Here is a 17,229-nt window from a genome sequence, read left to right on the forward strand (position 1 = left end):
GCCGTTCAAACCCTTTTAAATGAACCGTGAACCAGACCCTTCACAGGACTCTTCAGGATGAGGTCCTTCTGGGCCCGCTCCCTCTGAACACCCTCAGCGAACCTTCATCAGGACAGGTGCCAGGTAACCGTCAGCCAATCAGAGGTGAGGCATGCAGCAGCACATGTCGTTTCTCTGAAGACCTCTGGGAGGACCCCAAATATAATATTTTCCAAAACTATTTCAATCACTTAGAAATAACCAAGAAATCTTGATTAATAGTTTCTTATGAAAAATGATACTATTATGCTTTCAATGATAAATTAACTACTTAACCACTTCAATAATGAAATACCAATTTCACAAATAATGACACAATAAAAGAGCCATAACAAGAATCATTTGTGCATTTTTTATTTGAAGTTAAAACCAATGGAGACTTACTTTGAGAAGCTACAGTAGAGTAAAAGTGACTTTAACCCCAAAACAGAGCAACCGGACCGGACCCCAACACAGAGCAACCGGACCGGACCCCAACACAGAGCAACCGGACCAGACCCCAACACAGAGCAACCGAACTGGACTCCAACACAGAGCAACCGAACTGGACCCCAACACAGAGCAACCGGACCGGACCCCAACACAGAGCAACCGGACCGGACCCCAACACAGAGCAACCGGACCGGACCCCAACACAGAGCAACCGGACCGGACCCCAACACAGAGCAACCGGACTGGACCCCAACACAGAGTGGTCTCTTCTCGTCTCTTTCGGCAGTTATGAGCTCTGCAACCTGAGGAAGTCCTGAGGGCAAAGGTCACCAGCTACAAGTGGTGTCCAGTATGTTATCCAGGGAGGCCAGCAGAGGGCAGCACCATCAGCTTGTAAGGCACACTGCTTCCTGTTGTCCACCTGACTGGGGTCGCAGGTCAATATGCAGGTCTCCTCGTGAATTGTTTGTAGAAACAGTCTTGTTCTTATCAGAAAGGTGTGTGTGTGTGTGTGTGTGTGTGTGTGTGTGTGTGTGTGTGTGTGTGTGTGTGTGTGTGTGTGTGTGTGTGTGTGTGTGTGTGTGTGTGTGTGTGTGTGTGTGTGTGTGTGTGTGTGTGTGTGTGTGTGTGTTAGCAGCTGGAGGTGTCTCCGTGCTCTGCGTTCCAGCGAGCGTACATCTCCAGAGTCTGAGCAGCCACGCTGCTCCGGATCTTCTTCAGGGACTCCAGGAAGTCCTCACAACGCATGTTCCTCACCTCGAGACAAAACACACACACACCTGAACACATGACACACACAGCCTTAGCCCAAGCCTACCCTAGACCTAGGCTCTCCCCTTGTGTGACGTGGATCAAAAGGAAAGACAAATATTTAAAGCGATGGACAACAGAAACCTGTTATGTAGTTCTAATGGTATTATCAAGGTGTGCATTAAGCATGTACTAAAAGTGTTATTAAGGGTTATCAAGCTATTATTGATTACTCTTAAGTTATTGTTAGTTTACGTTTTGCAAATCCTGCTGGGAGGAAACGACATCATCATACTTCCCCTTCTGGAGGGAATGTGGACTCACCTCGCGGGCGGCCATGTTCCTCACCTGGTCCGGTCTCAACTCTGTCAACACATACATAGAACCATAGAGAACACAGCCAAAAAGAACATCACATAACTCTATAGAACCACACAGAACATCCTACAATTAGATAGAACCATATAGAACACAGTCACACAGAACTACAACGATCATCACAGCAGATCATAGAACCACATTCAACCATACAGAACATCATAGAACTACATAGAAGCATATAGAAGACACAACCATATTTCAAAGACAGACAGCCAGAGGATTGAGGGATGGAGCTCACCCCTGATTGGTCCCAGCGAGGCATCTTTAGCCAATGCGGTGAGGTCACTACCTGAGTATCCCAAGGTGAGTCTGAAACACACCGAAAGTAAACACATTTCCTGTTTGTGATTGATGAACAGGATCATCCTGTACGGGCAGTGCATGTGACTGAGGAGGGGTGTGCCTACCTGGCCAGGTGTTTCAACTCCTTCTGACTCAGTGGATTGCCATGGCTACCCAGCAGCGTCTTCAGGAGTAAGAAGCGAGTCTAAAAATACACAAAGTCACACACACACACAGCTCATCGTCATGTTATCTCAAGACGACTGAGTAAAGGCTGTGTGGAGTTCTCCTACCTGCTCAGTAGGGGGCGCCACATACACACGCTTGGCAAAACGCCTGCAGAGAAAAACAAGAAACACCCACTGTTGCAGCTGATCTCAACAAGATAGCCCTCTAGTCATCCCTGCTCGCACCAGCTAGCCCACTAGCCAGCCCCACTAGCCGCCCCGGCTACACACCAGCTAGCCCACTAGCCATCTTGCTACACCACATTAGGAACTAACGACAACTGCTGCCTGGACTTTGCTGCCATGGAATAACGGACAATTCAACTCATTTTTCAAATATTACATATAACAACGTAATCTTCACAATGTTCTTGCTATGCTTTATGCTATCACTATATAATAAGTCTATCCATTTATTTGAGAAGCATAATAAGAAGCATGATAATTGGCTATAATTGGACGGCTTATCTGGTCTGTCTACCCTAACCGGCTTCCTCCGAGCAGTCTGCCTGTGCACTGTCAGCCTGCCCTAGCATTATGGTTAGAAGGTATACAATGTTGGCCTGTGAAACTGGAACCGCGGAAGGACACACGCAACGACAGTACCCCCCAGTGGTAGAGATGGAGAACGGCAGGCTGACCTGAGCACCGCTTCGTCCAGCTCCTGAGGCCGGTTAGTAGCCCCCATCACCAGGAGCCGCTCATCCTGACCAGACTGGACCTACACACGCACACGTGAACACACACACAGCATGTGTTACACATACACACACACACACCAAAACATCTGCTGACAAGTCTAGCTGACACAGCTTAGCTGAGATGATAGCTGACTAAACTAGAGGAAGACGTCACCCCATCAAATTCCAGCAGGAACTCTGTCTTCAGCCGTCGGCTGGCGTCATGTTCGCCCTCCCTCCTCTCACACAGCAGGCTGTCCACCTCATCTACACACAGACAGGGAGGGAGACAGACACAGATGTTGTTTTAGGTCACATCATCACTTCGATTGAATTGATCTGAATCATTAATTCAAATGAATGGAAACAAGAGTAGTTGAGTGATCCAGACCGATGAAGATGACGGAGGGCTGGAGTTCTCTGGCCACGGCGAACATGGCTCTGACAAGCTTCTCTCCCTCGCCAACCTGGAACCACAGGGATACTGCTCTAGAACTGCAGCAGGTACTACTAGTAGTAGTACTAATTAACTGATTTTGTGCACTGTATTTAGCCTAATTTTGAGGATATATCAGTGAATGCTACGCTGTATTTAGCCAGGTTTGGAGGTTATAACAGTGCATGCTTGTGTTGTATTTAGCCAGGTTTGGAGGTTATAACAGTGTATGCTCGTGTTGTATTTAGCCAGGTTTGGAGGTTATAGCAGTGTATGCTCGTGTTGTATTTAGCCAGGTTTGGAGGTTATAACAGTGTATGCTTGTGTTGTATTTAGCCAGGTTTGGAGGTTATAACAGTGTATGCTTGTGTTGTATTTAGCCAGGTTTGGAGGTTATAACAGTGGAATGCTAGTGCTGTATTTAGCCTAGTTTGGAGGTTATAACAGTGTTATCTCACATATTTGGATGTTAAGCTTGCGGCGCTGATATTGAAGAAGGTAGCATTGGACTCCATGGCAACGGCTTTAGCCTGGAAGACAAAACTTTTCTGCTCACAGAACCATCGAAAGGTCAACTGTCAAGCGGATACAGCTTTACTTTGAAAATCAAACAGTTGTTGCCATGACAAAATAGCTACGGGACCCCCCCTCACCAGCATGGTTTTGCCGTTCCCCGGGGGTCCGAACAGCAGGAGGCCCCTGGCCGGGGACCGGAGCCCCGTAAACAACTGGGGGAGAACAGCTGGAGTCAGTCACCATGGTTACAACATCTACACACACACACACACACACACACACACCAAAGGAGGAGGAGGAGGAGAAACAGAGAGGAAGAGGAGGAGGAGCAGGAGAAAGCAGAGGAGGAGCAGAGCGGAAGAGGAAGAGGAGGAGATGATGAGGAGGAGAAGAGGAGGAGGAGAAGAAAGCAGAGGAGGAGGAGGAGGAGAAGAGAGGAGGAGAGGAGGAGGAAGAGGAGAGGAGAGGGGGAGGACAGGCGTGGGCGGAGGAGAAAGGAGAAGAGGAAGAGCAGAGGAGGAGAGGAAGAGGAGTCTCCTCACCTCGGGCCGGAGGGCAGGGAGGATCACGATCTCCTGCAGTGCCTGTTTAGCTACTTCCTGTCCAGCGATGTCATCAAACCGCACAGACACGCCACTACACACATACACACACACACACACACAATATTAATACTGCACAACACAACTTACTAAATAAGACACACTATACTATATAAACACACACATACACACACACACACACAATGGAAGTTACCTGTGGACGACCTCGTTGAGGATGAGGTCGGCCATCTTGGGGTCTACATTCCTCAGGTTCCTCACGTCTCTCTTCGGGGGCGGGGCCTTCAGGATGCCCGCTTTACGACCACTTCCTGCTTTCACCTGCAGACAGACCCAACCCCCGGTTGCCCTTGTTATCATTATTATAATGTTATGATGATTAAATTATAACACCATGATTATAATAATCCCGTCATAATCCCGTAATTATGATCACATTTTTAGAACACTGTTATTCTGATCATGTTATTATGATCACGTTATTATAACACTAATCATAATCATGAGAACGTGATCATGATCACGTTATTATGTTGGTGTTGTTATGATCATAACAACACGATTATGATGCATCATCAGAACTTGCTTATCCGGTCTCCCACCTTATTGCTGTGGTTGTTTGGGGGGGCCCGGTCCCCCACCTTATTGCTGTGCTGTGCGGGGGCTCGGTGGGCAGCTGAAGGGGCCGTGGGGCCCCCGGAGGTCTTGGAGGTGGGCTTGGGTCGGGTCAAGGGCTGGCTTGAGGGAGCCACAGTCTTCTTGGGTGCGGCGCTGTTAACTAACACACACACACACACACATACACACACACACACACACACACACACACACACGATTAAACATCCAAACAAGATCAGACACTCAAACACAGCTGTATTTCTCAAACTCCAGGGTTATGGTGAGCGGGGTTAGGGCCTACCTGGGCGCAGGTGAGGGTTATGGTGTGCCGGGTAAGAGCCTACCTGGGCGCAGGTGAGGGTTATGGTGGGCGAGCTTGGGGCCTACCTGGGCGCAGGTGAGGGTTATGGTGGGCGGGGTAAGAGCCTACCTGGGCGCAGGTGAGGGTTATAGTGGGCGGGGTTAGGGCCTACCTGGGCGCAGGTGAGTGTTATGGTGGGCGGGATTAGGGCCTACCTGAGCACAGGTGAGGGTTATGGTGGGCGGGGTAAGAGCCTACCTGGGCGCAGGTGAGGGTTATGGTGGGCGAGCTTGGGGCCTACCTGGGCGCAGGTGAGGGTTATGGTGGGCGGGGTAAGAGCCTACCTGGGCGCAGGTGAGGGTTATAGTGGGCGGGGTTAGGGCCTACCTGGGCGCAGGTGAGTGTTATGGTGGGCGGGATTAGGGCCTACCTGAGCACAGGTGAGGGTTATGGTGGGCGGGGTAAGAGCCTACCTGGGCGCAGGTGAGGGTTATGGTGGGCGGGATTAGTCCTGGTGGTGTAAGTATCTCTTTGAGGTGAAGACCCTGAGACCACCTTGGCTAAAAGAAAAGCAAAGAGAGAGAACAAATAAAGAGAGATTAGATAATCGACGGATGGGTTGGAGAGCAAGTTCATTCATAAAAGTGGCATAAATTAGCTTGGGTCCAAAAATCGAGGGAGTTCAGCTGTAACATGCAGTGTTGGGCATGTTTTCGAGAAGCCATCTAGCTAGCATGTTGTTTTTACATGTTCTCTACAATATATCAGGCTAGCATGCTAAGAAGCAGTTTTAAACATGTTAACCTGCCGCCAACCGCTTAGCATACTGTTTTTCAGCGGTGGTGTACTTGCTGTACATGTTGACAAGCAGTTAACATGCTAACTTGACCAGTGGTGGTGTACTTTACACACAACATGTAAATGTTGACACGAAGCTAATCGGCTAATTAGTGGTGGTGTACTTTACCCAGCAGCTCCAGTCTGTCGTTAGCCATGATGAGGTTGGTGGCCATTTTGGACTGTAGCCGTTTGTCTCGTTCTGTCGTCTCCCCTGCAGGAAACATTAACACCCCACAAGAGAATCGACTCATCACTTCATCAACAGTTTAACAAAACACTTTATCTGGCATGTTCTTTTACTTTTTAGATTTATTTTACAGTTCGAGATTTTAAGTAAGGATCAGAACAATTTAAGAGAAAGGGAAATATCCCCTGTGAGACCTAGTGTATTAGAGTACAGTATATTACCTGTGTGGCCTAGTATATTAGAGTTTAATACACTAGGTCACACAGGAAAAATACTGTACTCTAATCTAATTATTAGAGTTATATATTAGAGTACAGTTTATATGGAAACTGTATGATGTAGTGTAAAAGTGTACAGTATATCCTGTGTGACCTATTGTAAGAGTACGTATATATCCTGTGTGACCTAGTTTATTAGAGTATGGTATTTATCCTGTGTGACCTAGGTCGTAGTGTATTAGAGTACGGTATATATCCTGTGTGATCTAGTCAGCCACTAGAGAGCAGAGCGTATACTAGAAGACCCGGTCGGTTGTGTATCCGTCTACTATCTATCCTGTCTCATGATTGGTCAAACCAATATCCTCTGGAGTAAGTCAGAAGGGTAATTATGACTCTTGATTGGCTGAACTGTGCAGTAGTAAACAGGAATTCCCTCCCCCAGGCGTATCTCACCTGTTCCTGGACCGAGGTCGACGGAGATGCCTCTCTCAAGCTCAGCAATGCCCCGCTTGTACCACTCTACGGCCTGCAGCTTGGGGCCTGAAACACACTATACTGATCAAACGAAATATCCTAACCAAACGTGAGCCACGACAGCCTGAATAGAGGCTACATGTTAGACTGAGTACAGTACCCCAGTACTGCATCCACATCATGTACACAATCAACACATTCCACATGGATCACATGATTGATCCCCCAGGGCATGGTTATGTGGAAACCCAGTCTAAGTCGATTCATAGCAATCAATGCGTACTGTGATCGATACATACTGACCCAATTGGCACATATTATATTCAGAGATTTGTCCTGGAGTCCTTTAGAAAGTTTGGATCAAACCTCCATTACAGAACAGAAGCCGCGATCAATAGACTTCATAGAAAGGTCTTCACAAAACCTCTATTGACCCCAGTAATATGACCGCGTGACCCAGGACCCCTGGGGCAGTCTGTTGCTGGTCTTCTGTTCTGGTACAGGCTGGTCTAGCTCTGCTGTCCTGGTCCAGGCTGGTCTAGCTCTGCTGTCCTGACCCATGTTGTTCTAGGTCTACAGCCCTAGAAGCTCTTTATAGAAGTATGACTGGATTTTGTAACAAATATAACACATAGAGCTTCCGTCCTAGAAGATACGGCCAGCTCTGCGTTAGAACTCAAAGGATCTGCCAATTTGAAAATGAAATAAACACATCGCTGCATCGTTATTTAGAGAGCACAATGCTCACGTGGAAGCTTTATGATCAAGCCGTTGGTCGCTGTTCGTGACATTCGTCTAATAACGTGCAAATTAATGGCACACAATTGAATATATTTGAAAAAATATCACAACAAAGCACCAATAAGACATTACACTAGCCAACTAAATATTCACTCACCACCTTTCTCCTCTTCGTCGATCCTGAGGGCCACCGAGATGTACTCGAAGGCTTGCTTGTGGTGGTTCCAGACCCTGTCGCTGTCTTGGACCTGCTGGCTGTCGCCTCGCTGGTCGCTCACGTGCCCGGCTGTTCTCCCTGTGAGCACGGCAGGGACCAGTCGGCCGTACAGCCACAGCAGGATGGCGCTGAGCTGCACGACCAACAGCCGGAGCAGCGACAGCACCGCCAGCAGCGGGTAAGTTCCATAGTGGAGACTCCGCTGGAGGAGCGACGTCTGGTCGCAGGGGTCGCGATCCGACGGTGCCGCACCAGGCAACCGCTTTTTCCTGCCTCTCCCTCCCCAGCCTGCGGAGCTCATCTCTCCGACTCTACCAGGTCCATGTCACTGGGACTTGCTGTCGGTCTGGCAGGGCTGGGGTCTCCACCACACCAGGCTCCCCACCCGGTTATAATAATCCAGATCAGGAGATTTAGGTCGCAAGTAAACCTTCGAGGCGAGGATGTTGCACCAGTGTGTGCCTTTGATGTCGGTCTGTCTGGCCGCTGTCTCTCCATCCAGCAAACACACACTTCCGGTGTACATTCAAATAATTGTAAAGGTTTGTATTACAGATTCCGTAATGCGGAAACTTTAGAAACTTTCGTTTTTTAAAACATTTTTAACTTAATATTTGTTCTGTTAGATGTAAAGCATTTACAACCGTTTTCAACCGTTTTCCTTATCAACGACGTAAAATGCGTAAGTGCTACGCAACGTATCTTGCGTAACATCTAACAACAAACATGGCGGACGGTGAGTCAATTGTTGTCCGGGTTCACGGTCTTCTTCTTCTTCTAGTCATAGTTTCCCTGTTCCTTTACTTCCAGTTTAACTGCATGCGTGTTGGAAAGCATTGGCGAAAATACTTATCTGAAAATGCATTTATAAATGGGTGTTCCTGTGAAGTTATAGCCTCTATATACGATGCTTGGTTGGTATCTTACCGCTCTTCCAACGTTTCGGTCCATAGAGCCGCCTGGCTTGCGGGCCAATGCTAAAGAAGATGAGTTTAGTTCATGATTTGTTTAGTTCATGATTAGGACATGGTTATTTAAGTTGATTCCTTTAGTTCAGTTAGGAGAAATAAGGCCGACGATGTTTGGGCAGCTTCCAGGATGACAGCATTACGCCGTCTCTTTCATCCCTTGCAAATATATCCGCGGGTTCTCTCAGAAAGGTATATCTAATGGTTCAGGTTTAAAACCCTGGATAAACCATCACACCGCTGATTATTCATGCACTTCTCAATGTATTGCGCTATTTTTTTCTGTCAGTGCATTGCGGCTATGTTGCTAGCCAAGCTAATAGTGTAGCGGGGTGACTTGCATTAGTGAGTCTAACGGATCAGTTGTATCACTTGGTGGGAATACTTTCCTTAACTTGCCAATCAACTTCAACAGATCACGCAGACGCAGACCAGTCCATGGAGGGACACACCCCGGTAAGATATATGATCTGTAACCTGTGTGTGGTATCTTCATTAGTTAAACATATAATCTGTAGACTGTGTAGTGCATTGATTAGTTATAAATATTTGTAACCTGTGTAATAGTATATTCATTAGTTTGATATCTAAATAAGCAATGTGTGAACCGTATTTGTTTCCTTTTCAGGTGACGGAAAACCCGCATGCTGAATATGGCCTCACAGACAATATCCAGGTAACATCAACATATATCGGTAACATCCAGGCTTATAACACCTAACGGTAACCTGTATACCACACATTGGCGGCTCCTGAAAAATATCTCAGGGGGGGCAATTTTTCAGATAATCATTAAGGCGACCCATTCAATAGGTGCATTAAGCAAGACAGCATAATTTGTAGTTAGATGATTCACCCATACAGAGATCCTTCTTGTGTCCACTAGATGGCAACTCCATAAACAAAAATGGTGTAGCTCCACAATTAATTATTTACATCAATCTGATGTAAACTAGTTAAACAAGACACAAGATATGTCCAGCAACAACATAAAGACAGGGGCAGCATATTAAGTCAAGTATTTATTGACTGACCTTGAAAGTATTGGCTTACAAAAGCAAAATAAGTTATCACAGTGGTACATAGAAATACAATAATTTCACATTCCTCAACATTGCACAAACAGTCTATTTTCATACCCAAATGAAAAACATAATCAGCTGAAAATACAGCATCTTTGTATTCCTTCAGATTGTAGGATCAAGAACTTTCACAAACTTAACAACATTTCAAAGGTAGTGCAGTCAAATTATCTTGGGAGTTGTTGGAGTTGAGTGGCAATGTTCACCCTCCGAATAGCCACAAATCTCAAGCATCCATCCATGTGGATCTTGGACAGCTCAAGCTTCTTTATTTTCTCAAGACAGATTGTGCATATCTGTCCCACCAGTCGATACCCAAGCAGTGCTGCCTGCCGTGCCGCCGTCAGGGTGGAAGAGTAGGCCGGGGTAGCAGAAGACTGCGTTTGCTTCTTCACAGCCTGCTAGCCAGTTTTTTCTCTCGTACCAATTTATTGAAAATTCCCGGGTGTATGACTTCCCCACCCCTTTGAAGAAACCGGTTTCATTATTAAATTTGGTCTTGGAGGTCCAGATTTTTTTTTAATGCCAATTTGTCTGAATTTGATCTCCGATTAAAAGGAAATTTCAAAGAAACAACAGAATTGCACTGTACACTCGCCATTGAAGGTATTCAGTGACTTGATCAAAGATGCCACCTCCCTCTCTTTGCTCAGTTACGTATGACGCAAGCGAGTAAGTGCAAGCCCCACGGAACCCATAGAGATTGCATTCAAAGCTATTTTTTTGTGTGTATGTCGGTACCTGTATGTCGGTGAGTGTTTACTCTGTGCTGACGGTCTCCTGTTCGTTGACCATTCCTAGAGAATAGTGGAGAATGAGAAGGGTAGTGCAGCAGAGAAGAGCTCCAAGCAGAAGGTGGATCTGCAGGCCCTCCCAACGCGAGCCTACCTGGACCAGACGGTCGTGCCCATCCTCCTGCAGGGCCTGTCGGTGCTGGCTAAGGACAGGTGAGCTGCAGACCCAAACTAGGTGGTAGTCAGTCCTCTCTTGCTACAGCACTGACCTTTGACCTCTTTGTTCCAGACCACCCAACCCCATCGAGTACCTAGCGGCGTTCCTCTTGAAAAACAAAGGCCAGTTTGAGGAGAGAAACTAGCTCCCAACTGAAACCAGTTAGTCTGTTGTGTACTGTACTTTTCTTTTTTTTATCATAATAAAGGCATTGAGAGATGAGTTGCTGTTATGATTCTGTTGACATGCAGGCTCTCTGTAGTCTGAAAGGGGTAGGCCCACTGTTACGGACCAGCTGGTCCAGCAGGACCAGATGATCTATGGTTTAGATACTTCTACACCTAGTCTCGTAGCAAATGTAAAGATTCTATGACAATGACTGGGTTCAGCCTGTTCTTGTAGATTAGTGAGACTATCCTGATTTCACATTCCGTTTCTCTGCAGACCATAATATTCATTGTGAAACACATTTGAATATCTGGATGGTCTCACAACGGCAACTATTATAAACCATTAATAAAAGAACGAAACGTTCAGTTATTACCACTAGCCAAGTAGCTGAAAGCTAAGTAACATATGGACTCAAGTCGAAGTTAGGTGTCAGGACTCTACTTTATTAACAACTCAGTGGGAAAACTTCACCAGCACCTTATGTCTGTTTTATAAAATACACCTGGATAGAGATCTCCTAACCCCAGACGACGTCTTCAACCCCAGACCAGGGGGAAGATCTGCAGGTACCCGACGCCAGGTACCAAACAAGCTATGAGAAGCTAAACAGTTAGCCTGGTACCAACTAACTGAGATTCTAAACACTTGTGGTCAGAGGAGACCAGCCTCGCTAGCAACGTAACCATACATCAAATCAATATTAGTCTGAAATAGTTCATTATGTTAAGGGTTAAATAAGTGATGAGCCTACTTCAAAGAGGAAAGAAGAGGTTCAGGTTGTTTGATTTCAACAGCCTTCCAGAAAGAAGAAACCAGGACGTTAAAGACATTCCAGCAGGTTTTAGTTAGGAAAAAATAGATTCTTCACATCCGTCCGGCCCCCCGACGAAAAACAAGAGTTGCTCCGATCAAAAACATTTAGTTAGTTTTAGCAGCCAATCAGAGGTCAGATGTAGTACTGGTTTGTGGCCAGGTTGTCCATGAAGGGCTGGACCAGGTAGTCTGTGGAGAAGTAGAACACCAGGCCAAAAGCGATGGAGATGGGCAGCGCCGGCAGAGCTTTCTTAAAGATGGCCAAGAGCAGCAGGGTCAGACACAGGCCCTGGAACACAAGGTCAACCAACCTTTATTGACACAGACACTTGACGCTAGCCTGAGCAGGCTAGTGTGTTGTTAGCATAGCTATGGTGGTACTCACTATGAGGATGGCTACAGAGCAGGCTAGTGTGGTGTTAGCATGGCTATGGTGGTACTTACTATGAGGATGGCTACGGAGCAGGCTAGTGTGGTGTTAGCATGGCTATGGTGGTACTCACTATGAGGATGGCTACGGAGCAGGCTAGTGTGGTGTTAGCATGGCTATGGTGGTACTCACTATGAGGATGGCTACGAAGCAGGCCAGCGTTGTGTTCCAGTCTCCTCCTGTGGCTGCTGCCTTCCCCACCAGAACACTGTAGAAGATGAAGTCCCCTAGACCCAGTTTCACCCCGCCTAGAGAGGGAGACACCCGCATTAGGTACAGAGAGAGACACAAAGCAAAACATATACAGAGAGAGGGAGAGGGGCCCCCATACTATAAACATGGAGACAGCCCCACTGTACAGAGAGAGAGAGTGAGAGAGAGACACTCTGTGGTAAACACAGAGAGAGAGGAGGCTCCACACGTCCAGCCCTGTGGTCCTAGAGAAGACAGCAGAAGGTTGGCCTCTTACTCTCCTCCTCCTGGTCCTCCCCTGAAGGACATGCCCCCTGGGCTCCAGCGGGGGGGTCTGGGGAGTCTTCGGCCTCCAGGGAGCCTCCGGCCTCCTGGGCCTCTGCATCTGGAACACAACGCAGCAGAGGCTGGGACGGCGCTCCTGCAGCCTCCACCCTCCAGCTCCACCCTCCCCCCTCCAGCATTGTACAATATAATGTAGTGTCATGTTATATAGCATAATGTAATCTTAGGTCATAATATAATATGTCATGTTATGCAGCATAATATAATAAAGTATAATATAATGTCATGTTACGTAGTATAATAAAGTATAATATAATGTCATGTTATGTAGTATAATAAAGTGTAATATAATGTTATGTTATGTAGTATAATAAAGTGTAGTATAATGTCATGTTATGTAGTATAATAAAGTGTAATATAATGTCATGTTATGTAGTATAATAAAGTATAATATAATGTCATGTAGTATAATAAAGTATAATATAATGTCATGTTATGTAGTATAATAAAGTGTAATATAATGTCATGTTACGTAGTATAATAAAGTGTAATATAATGTCATGTTATGTAGTATAATAAAGTATAATATAATGTCATGCATGATCTTCCGCAGGTTAAAGAGATACTGCCTGGTTCTGGACTCATGGCCAGGATTGGCTCACAGTGTGAGTGTGTGTATATGAGAGAATGTGTGCGTGTGTGTGTATGGCAATGTGTGCGTGTGTATTAGAGTGCGTGGCTGTGTGTGCCAGTGTGTGTGTGCGTGTCCTACCTGACTGCTGTCTTCTCCCTTCTGCAGGGTTGGCCATCCCTACCATCCACGCCATGCCAGCTGCAGAGACAAACATCACACTAATTAATACCATGCACACAGACACAAACAGGCAGGCACAGACACACGCACACACACACACAAAAACACACACATGCGCTCGCACGCCCACAGGCAAACACATGCATACACTCACACACACACACACACACACACACACAGCGGCAAACACACGTACACACACACACAAAGCCACATGGTATATGTGTGTGCACACACACACAGCATTATAATATTACTATATTATAATTATATATATAATTATAATTATAAATCATATTATTATATCAAATGATTAAATTATTGTACTATTGTAATATTTGAATATAACGTGGTATCATTGTAATGTGTGTGTGAAGGGGACTGACAGGAGTAGATGAGAGCAGGGAAGATGGGTTCATTCCTCTCCTGGGCCGTCTCCACCAGCATCCTCAGGGGCCCCTTAGGGGACAGAACCGCCACCAGGTCTGGAACACAACACTAGGGTTAGAGCACCACAACACGAGGGTTAGAGCACCACAACACTAGGGTTAGAGCACCACAACACTAGGGTTAGAGCACCACAACACGAGGGTTAGAGCACCACAACACTAGGGTTAGAGCACCACAACACTAGGGTTAGAGCACCACAACACTAGGGTTAGAGGAACACAACACTAGGGTTAGAGCACCACAACACTAGGGTTAGAGCAACACAACACTAGGGTTAGAGCAACACAACACTAGGGTTAGAGCACCACAACACTAGGGTTACAGCACCAGGTCTGGAACACAACACTAGGGTTAGAACATAGGGTGCTGGTTGCTAAGTGATGGTGCTGGTTGATAGCTGTTTATGCTGGTTGCTAGGTGATGGTGCTGGTTGCTAAGTGATGGTACTGGTTGCTATGTGAGGGCGCTGGTTGTTAGCTGATGGTGCTGGTTGCTAGAGGATGGTGCTGGTTGATAGCTGATGGTGCTGGTTGCTAGGTGATGGTGCTGGCTGCTAGGTGATGGTGCTGGTTGCTAGGTGATGGTGCTGGTTGTTATGTGAGGGCACTAGTTGCCCGGCTGCTAGGCACCGTAGATGGAGATGGCCCCGAGGATGACCCAGGTGGACCACTCTGGGAGGTACTTGATGAAGACGAGGGCCATGAGGGCGCTGATGATGATGAGGTAGGCCTGCTGCAGCTGCAGGGGGCCCTTCCAGTGGATGCAGATCATCCCCACCGCCCCAAAGTTCCAGATCAGGACCCCCACCGTGGGGAAGTCCATCGCCATGTTATAGTTCTTGAACAGCTCCCTGACAGAGGAGACACAGAGACACAGAGACTCAGATACAGGCAACTCACCCCAGGTACAGGCAACTCACCCCAGGTATAGGCAACTCACCCCAGGTACAGGCAACTCACCCCAGGTATAGGCAACTCACCCCAGGTACAGGCAACTCACCCCAGGTATAGGCAACTCACCCCAGGTACAGGCAACTCACCCCAGGTATAGGCAACTCACCCCAGGTACAGGCAACTCACCCCAGGTACAGGCAACTCACCCCAGGTATAGGCAACTCACCCCAGGTATAGGCAACTCACCCCAGGTACAGGCAACTCACCCCAGGAACAGGCAACTCACCCCAGGTACAGGCATCTCACCCCAGGTAAAGATAACTCACCCAAGGTAAAGATAACTCACCCCAGGTAAAGGTAACTCACTCTTAAAGTAACTCACCCCAGGTAGAGAAAACTCACCCCAGGTAAAGGTAACTGAACCAGAAGAGCAACATAAGGGATGAGAGGATGAGCCAGCCGTGGATAAACTGCAACACACAGGAACACAAATAAATACACACAAGTAATACACATCAACATATATAATATATATATTATATATTAAAACGTAAACGTGAGCTCACCTTGTAGCAGCGGTACTTATAGAGCATCACCAGGAATATCGTCATGACGACGATGACACTGATCATGACGATGGAATTCAGGAAGGAATTGAGAAGCCTCCGCCCAACTGAGACCTCGTCCTCTGAGAAGGGAGTGTAGATCCTACCAAAACACATTATAGCCATGAGAGAGAGACACAGAGAGACAGACAGACAGACAGACTGACAGAGACACACAGACTTACAGTCTCTGGTTAGTCTTCTCTGTGTAGAAGCCGATGGACTTGATGGTTGCTACGACGACCACCATGCACAGGGTGACTGGGATGAACAGCATGATCACATGCTTGGCGCCGTACTTCAGAGTTAGCTCCTCCTCCTCGTCTAGCTCCGCCTCTGGTCCCGCCCCTCGCCCCGACCTCTTCGCCCTCCGCGACACGGGCCCCTGCAGACAGATACACAGACACAGACAGGTAACTTAACATCGTCACAGACAGACAGGTCACTAAACATCTTGAGAGAAAGAGAGACAGGTTAGTAAACATTATGACAGACAGACAGGTAACTGAACTATATGACAGACAGACAGGTAACTGAACATTATGACAGAAAGACAGACAGCTTAGTAAACATGATTACAGAAAGACATACAGGTTAGCAAACATTACGACAGACAGACATGTAACTTATCATGACAGACAGACAGGTAACTGAACATCATGACAGACTGTTTACTGAACGAGACCTCAGTTCGACCTCAACACCACACACAGACATAGACACACGCACTGACACACACACACACACACACACACACACACACACACACCTGGGCGCTCGGATCCGGGTCAGACTGTTCAGGCTGGTAAGACGGAACCGGCGGCGTCTCGGACGACATCAGTGCGCTCCTCTCGTCGTACGTGTCCTCCTCGCTGTCAGAAGTGGTCATTGTTTATAAACAGTTTACTACCCGTCGATGAGACGAGAGGGAAGCAGAATTTAAAGCGCTTCTCTGCTCCTACTCGGCATTGGTTTCCCTGCTGACGAGCGCTTACTGAGTGGTCTGCGTCCAACTGCGACCTAGGACAGATGACACACTTTTCACGGGTTTTTTCACTTGTCTTTCACTTTAATTCAGACGAGGAGTACAAAAACATACGACAAATTTCAGCTTAAAAACATCGGACCGGAAGTCCCGGGATCGTCAGCTGATTCAGCCCAAGACACGTGACCCCGCCGGCGGTAACGTCACTGCACACTGACGTGGAAATAAGTCTAATTAATAGATCCATTAATAAGATAATACATAAAAAGGCAATTATAATAATAATAAATACTTCTATTTACAAACGGAGAAAAACAATAAAATAAAAAAATAAAATAAATGACTCAATTGTTCATTTTGTGAATTCACACAGCATATTACCAATACGTTTTAAATCAGCATTTATAGAGATGTTTAGTCTAGGTGATGTTAGTGATGTTTAGTTTAGGTGATGTTAGGGATTGTTGAGTTTAAGTTATGTTAGATAGGTCTAAGTTTAGGTTATGTTCGAGATGGTTAAGTTTAGGTTGTATGTGTTAGTTTAGAGATGGTTAATACAGGAGTTAGGTTAGAGTGATGCTTGGTTTAGGTTAGTTTAGGAACTGAGCAATGCGTGTGCGCTTGGTACCGCACGCACGACGCGCTGTCGCATTCGCGCGGTACCGCAGTCTGCGCGCCTCCAGTCCCA

The 17,229-nt window shown here is 46.7% G+C and overlaps 3 protein-coding genes across 3 annotated transcripts; 1 reads left to right on the forward strand and 2 right to left on the reverse strand.

The window, feature by feature from the left end:
• Nucleotides 1-393: 393 nt before the first annotated feature.
• LOC307070636 (spastin-like) lies at nucleotides 394-8,393 on the reverse strand. The gene is made up of 17 exons (XM_079729201.1): nucleotides 7,843-8,393; nucleotides 6,924-7,010; nucleotides 6,190-6,273; nucleotides 5,696-5,782; nucleotides 4,906-5,081; nucleotides 4,500-4,624; nucleotides 4,286-4,379; nucleotides 3,881-3,955; nucleotides 3,686-3,757; nucleotides 3,183-3,258; nucleotides 2,967-3,058; nucleotides 2,753-2,832; nucleotides 2,178-2,220; nucleotides 2,010-2,089; nucleotides 1,841-1,911; nucleotides 1,546-1,586; nucleotides 394-1,227 (listed from the first exon to the last, which is right to left on the reverse strand). Exons 1-17 carry the CDS (start codon nucleotides 8,201-8,203, stop codon nucleotides 1,102-1,104), a joined length of 1,770 nt encoding a protein of 589 aa, XP_079585327.1. The 5' UTR covers nucleotides 8,204-8,393; the 3' UTR covers nucleotides 394-1,101.
• A 230-nt stretch (nucleotides 8,394-8,623) lies between these two features.
• Nucleotides 8,624-11,125, forward strand: dpy30 (dpy-30 histone methyltransferase complex regulatory subunit). The gene is made up of 5 exons (XM_079729879.1): nucleotides 8,624-8,638; nucleotides 9,286-9,326; nucleotides 9,499-9,546; nucleotides 10,754-10,899; nucleotides 10,976-11,125. The coding sequence occupies exons 1-5, from the start codon at nucleotides 8,629-8,631 to the stop codon at nucleotides 11,046-11,048; spliced, it is 318 nt and encodes a 105-aa protein (XP_079586005.1). The 5' UTR covers nucleotides 8,624-8,628; the 3' UTR covers nucleotides 11,049-11,125.
• Nucleotides 11,126-11,496: 371 nt separating this feature from the next.
• On the reverse strand, nucleotides 11,497-16,703 carry psen2 (presenilin 2). Its single transcript, XM_079730047.1, has 10 exons — nucleotides 16,326-16,703; nucleotides 15,742-15,941; nucleotides 15,518-15,659; nucleotides 15,354-15,421; nucleotides 14,688-14,908; nucleotides 13,995-14,093; nucleotides 13,567-13,626; nucleotides 12,787-12,894; nucleotides 12,450-12,565; nucleotides 11,497-12,176 (listed from the first exon to the last, which is right to left on the reverse strand). The coding sequence occupies exons 1-10, from the start codon at nucleotides 16,443-16,445 to the stop codon at nucleotides 12,021-12,023; spliced, it is 1,290 nt and encodes a 429-aa protein (XP_079586173.1). The 5' UTR covers nucleotides 16,446-16,703; the 3' UTR covers nucleotides 11,497-12,020.
• Between the last annotated feature and the right edge of the window lie 526 nt (nucleotides 16,704-17,229).

Source organism: Pollachius pollachius (genome assembly GCF_949987615.1).
Source record: "Pollachius pollachius genome assembly, chromosome: 2".
NCBI lineage: Eukaryota > Metazoa > Chordata > Actinopteri > Gadiformes > Gadidae > Pollachius > Pollachius pollachius.

Coding starts and splice junctions, on each gene's coding strand:
- psen2 (XM_079730047.1), bottom strand. CDS start 16,445: ATGACCACTTCTGACAGCGAGGAGGACACGTACGACGAGAGGAGCGCA. Junction 15,942..16,325: donor ACCCGGATCCGAGCGCCCAG/GTGTGTGTGTGT, acceptor ATCTGTCTGCAG/GGGCCCGTGTCGCGGAGGGC. Junction 15,422..15,517: donor ATAAGTACCGCTGCTACAAG/GTGAGCTCACGT, acceptor TGTGTGTTGCAG/TTTATCCACGGCTGGCTCAT.
- LOC307070636 (XM_079729201.1), bottom strand. CDS start 8,203: ATGAGCTCCGCAGGCTGGGGAGGGAGAGGCAGGAAAAAGCGGTTGCCT. Junction 6,274..6,923: donor CGACCTCGGTCCAGGAACAG/GTGAGATACGCC, acceptor TGTTTCCTGCAG/GGGAGACGACAGAACGAGAC. Junction 3,956..4,285: donor TCCCTGCCCTCCGGCCCGAG/GTGAGGAGACTC, acceptor GTTCTCCCCCAG/TTGTTTACGGGGCTCCGGTC.
- dpy30 (XM_079729879.1), top strand. Junction 9,327..9,498: donor CCATGGAGGGACACACCCCG/GTAAGATATATG, acceptor TTTCCTTTTCAG/GTGACGGAAAACCCGCATGC. Junction 10,900..10,975: donor TCGGTGCTGGCTAAGGACAG/GTGAGCTGCAGA, acceptor TCTTTGTTCCAG/ACCACCCAACCCCATCGAGT.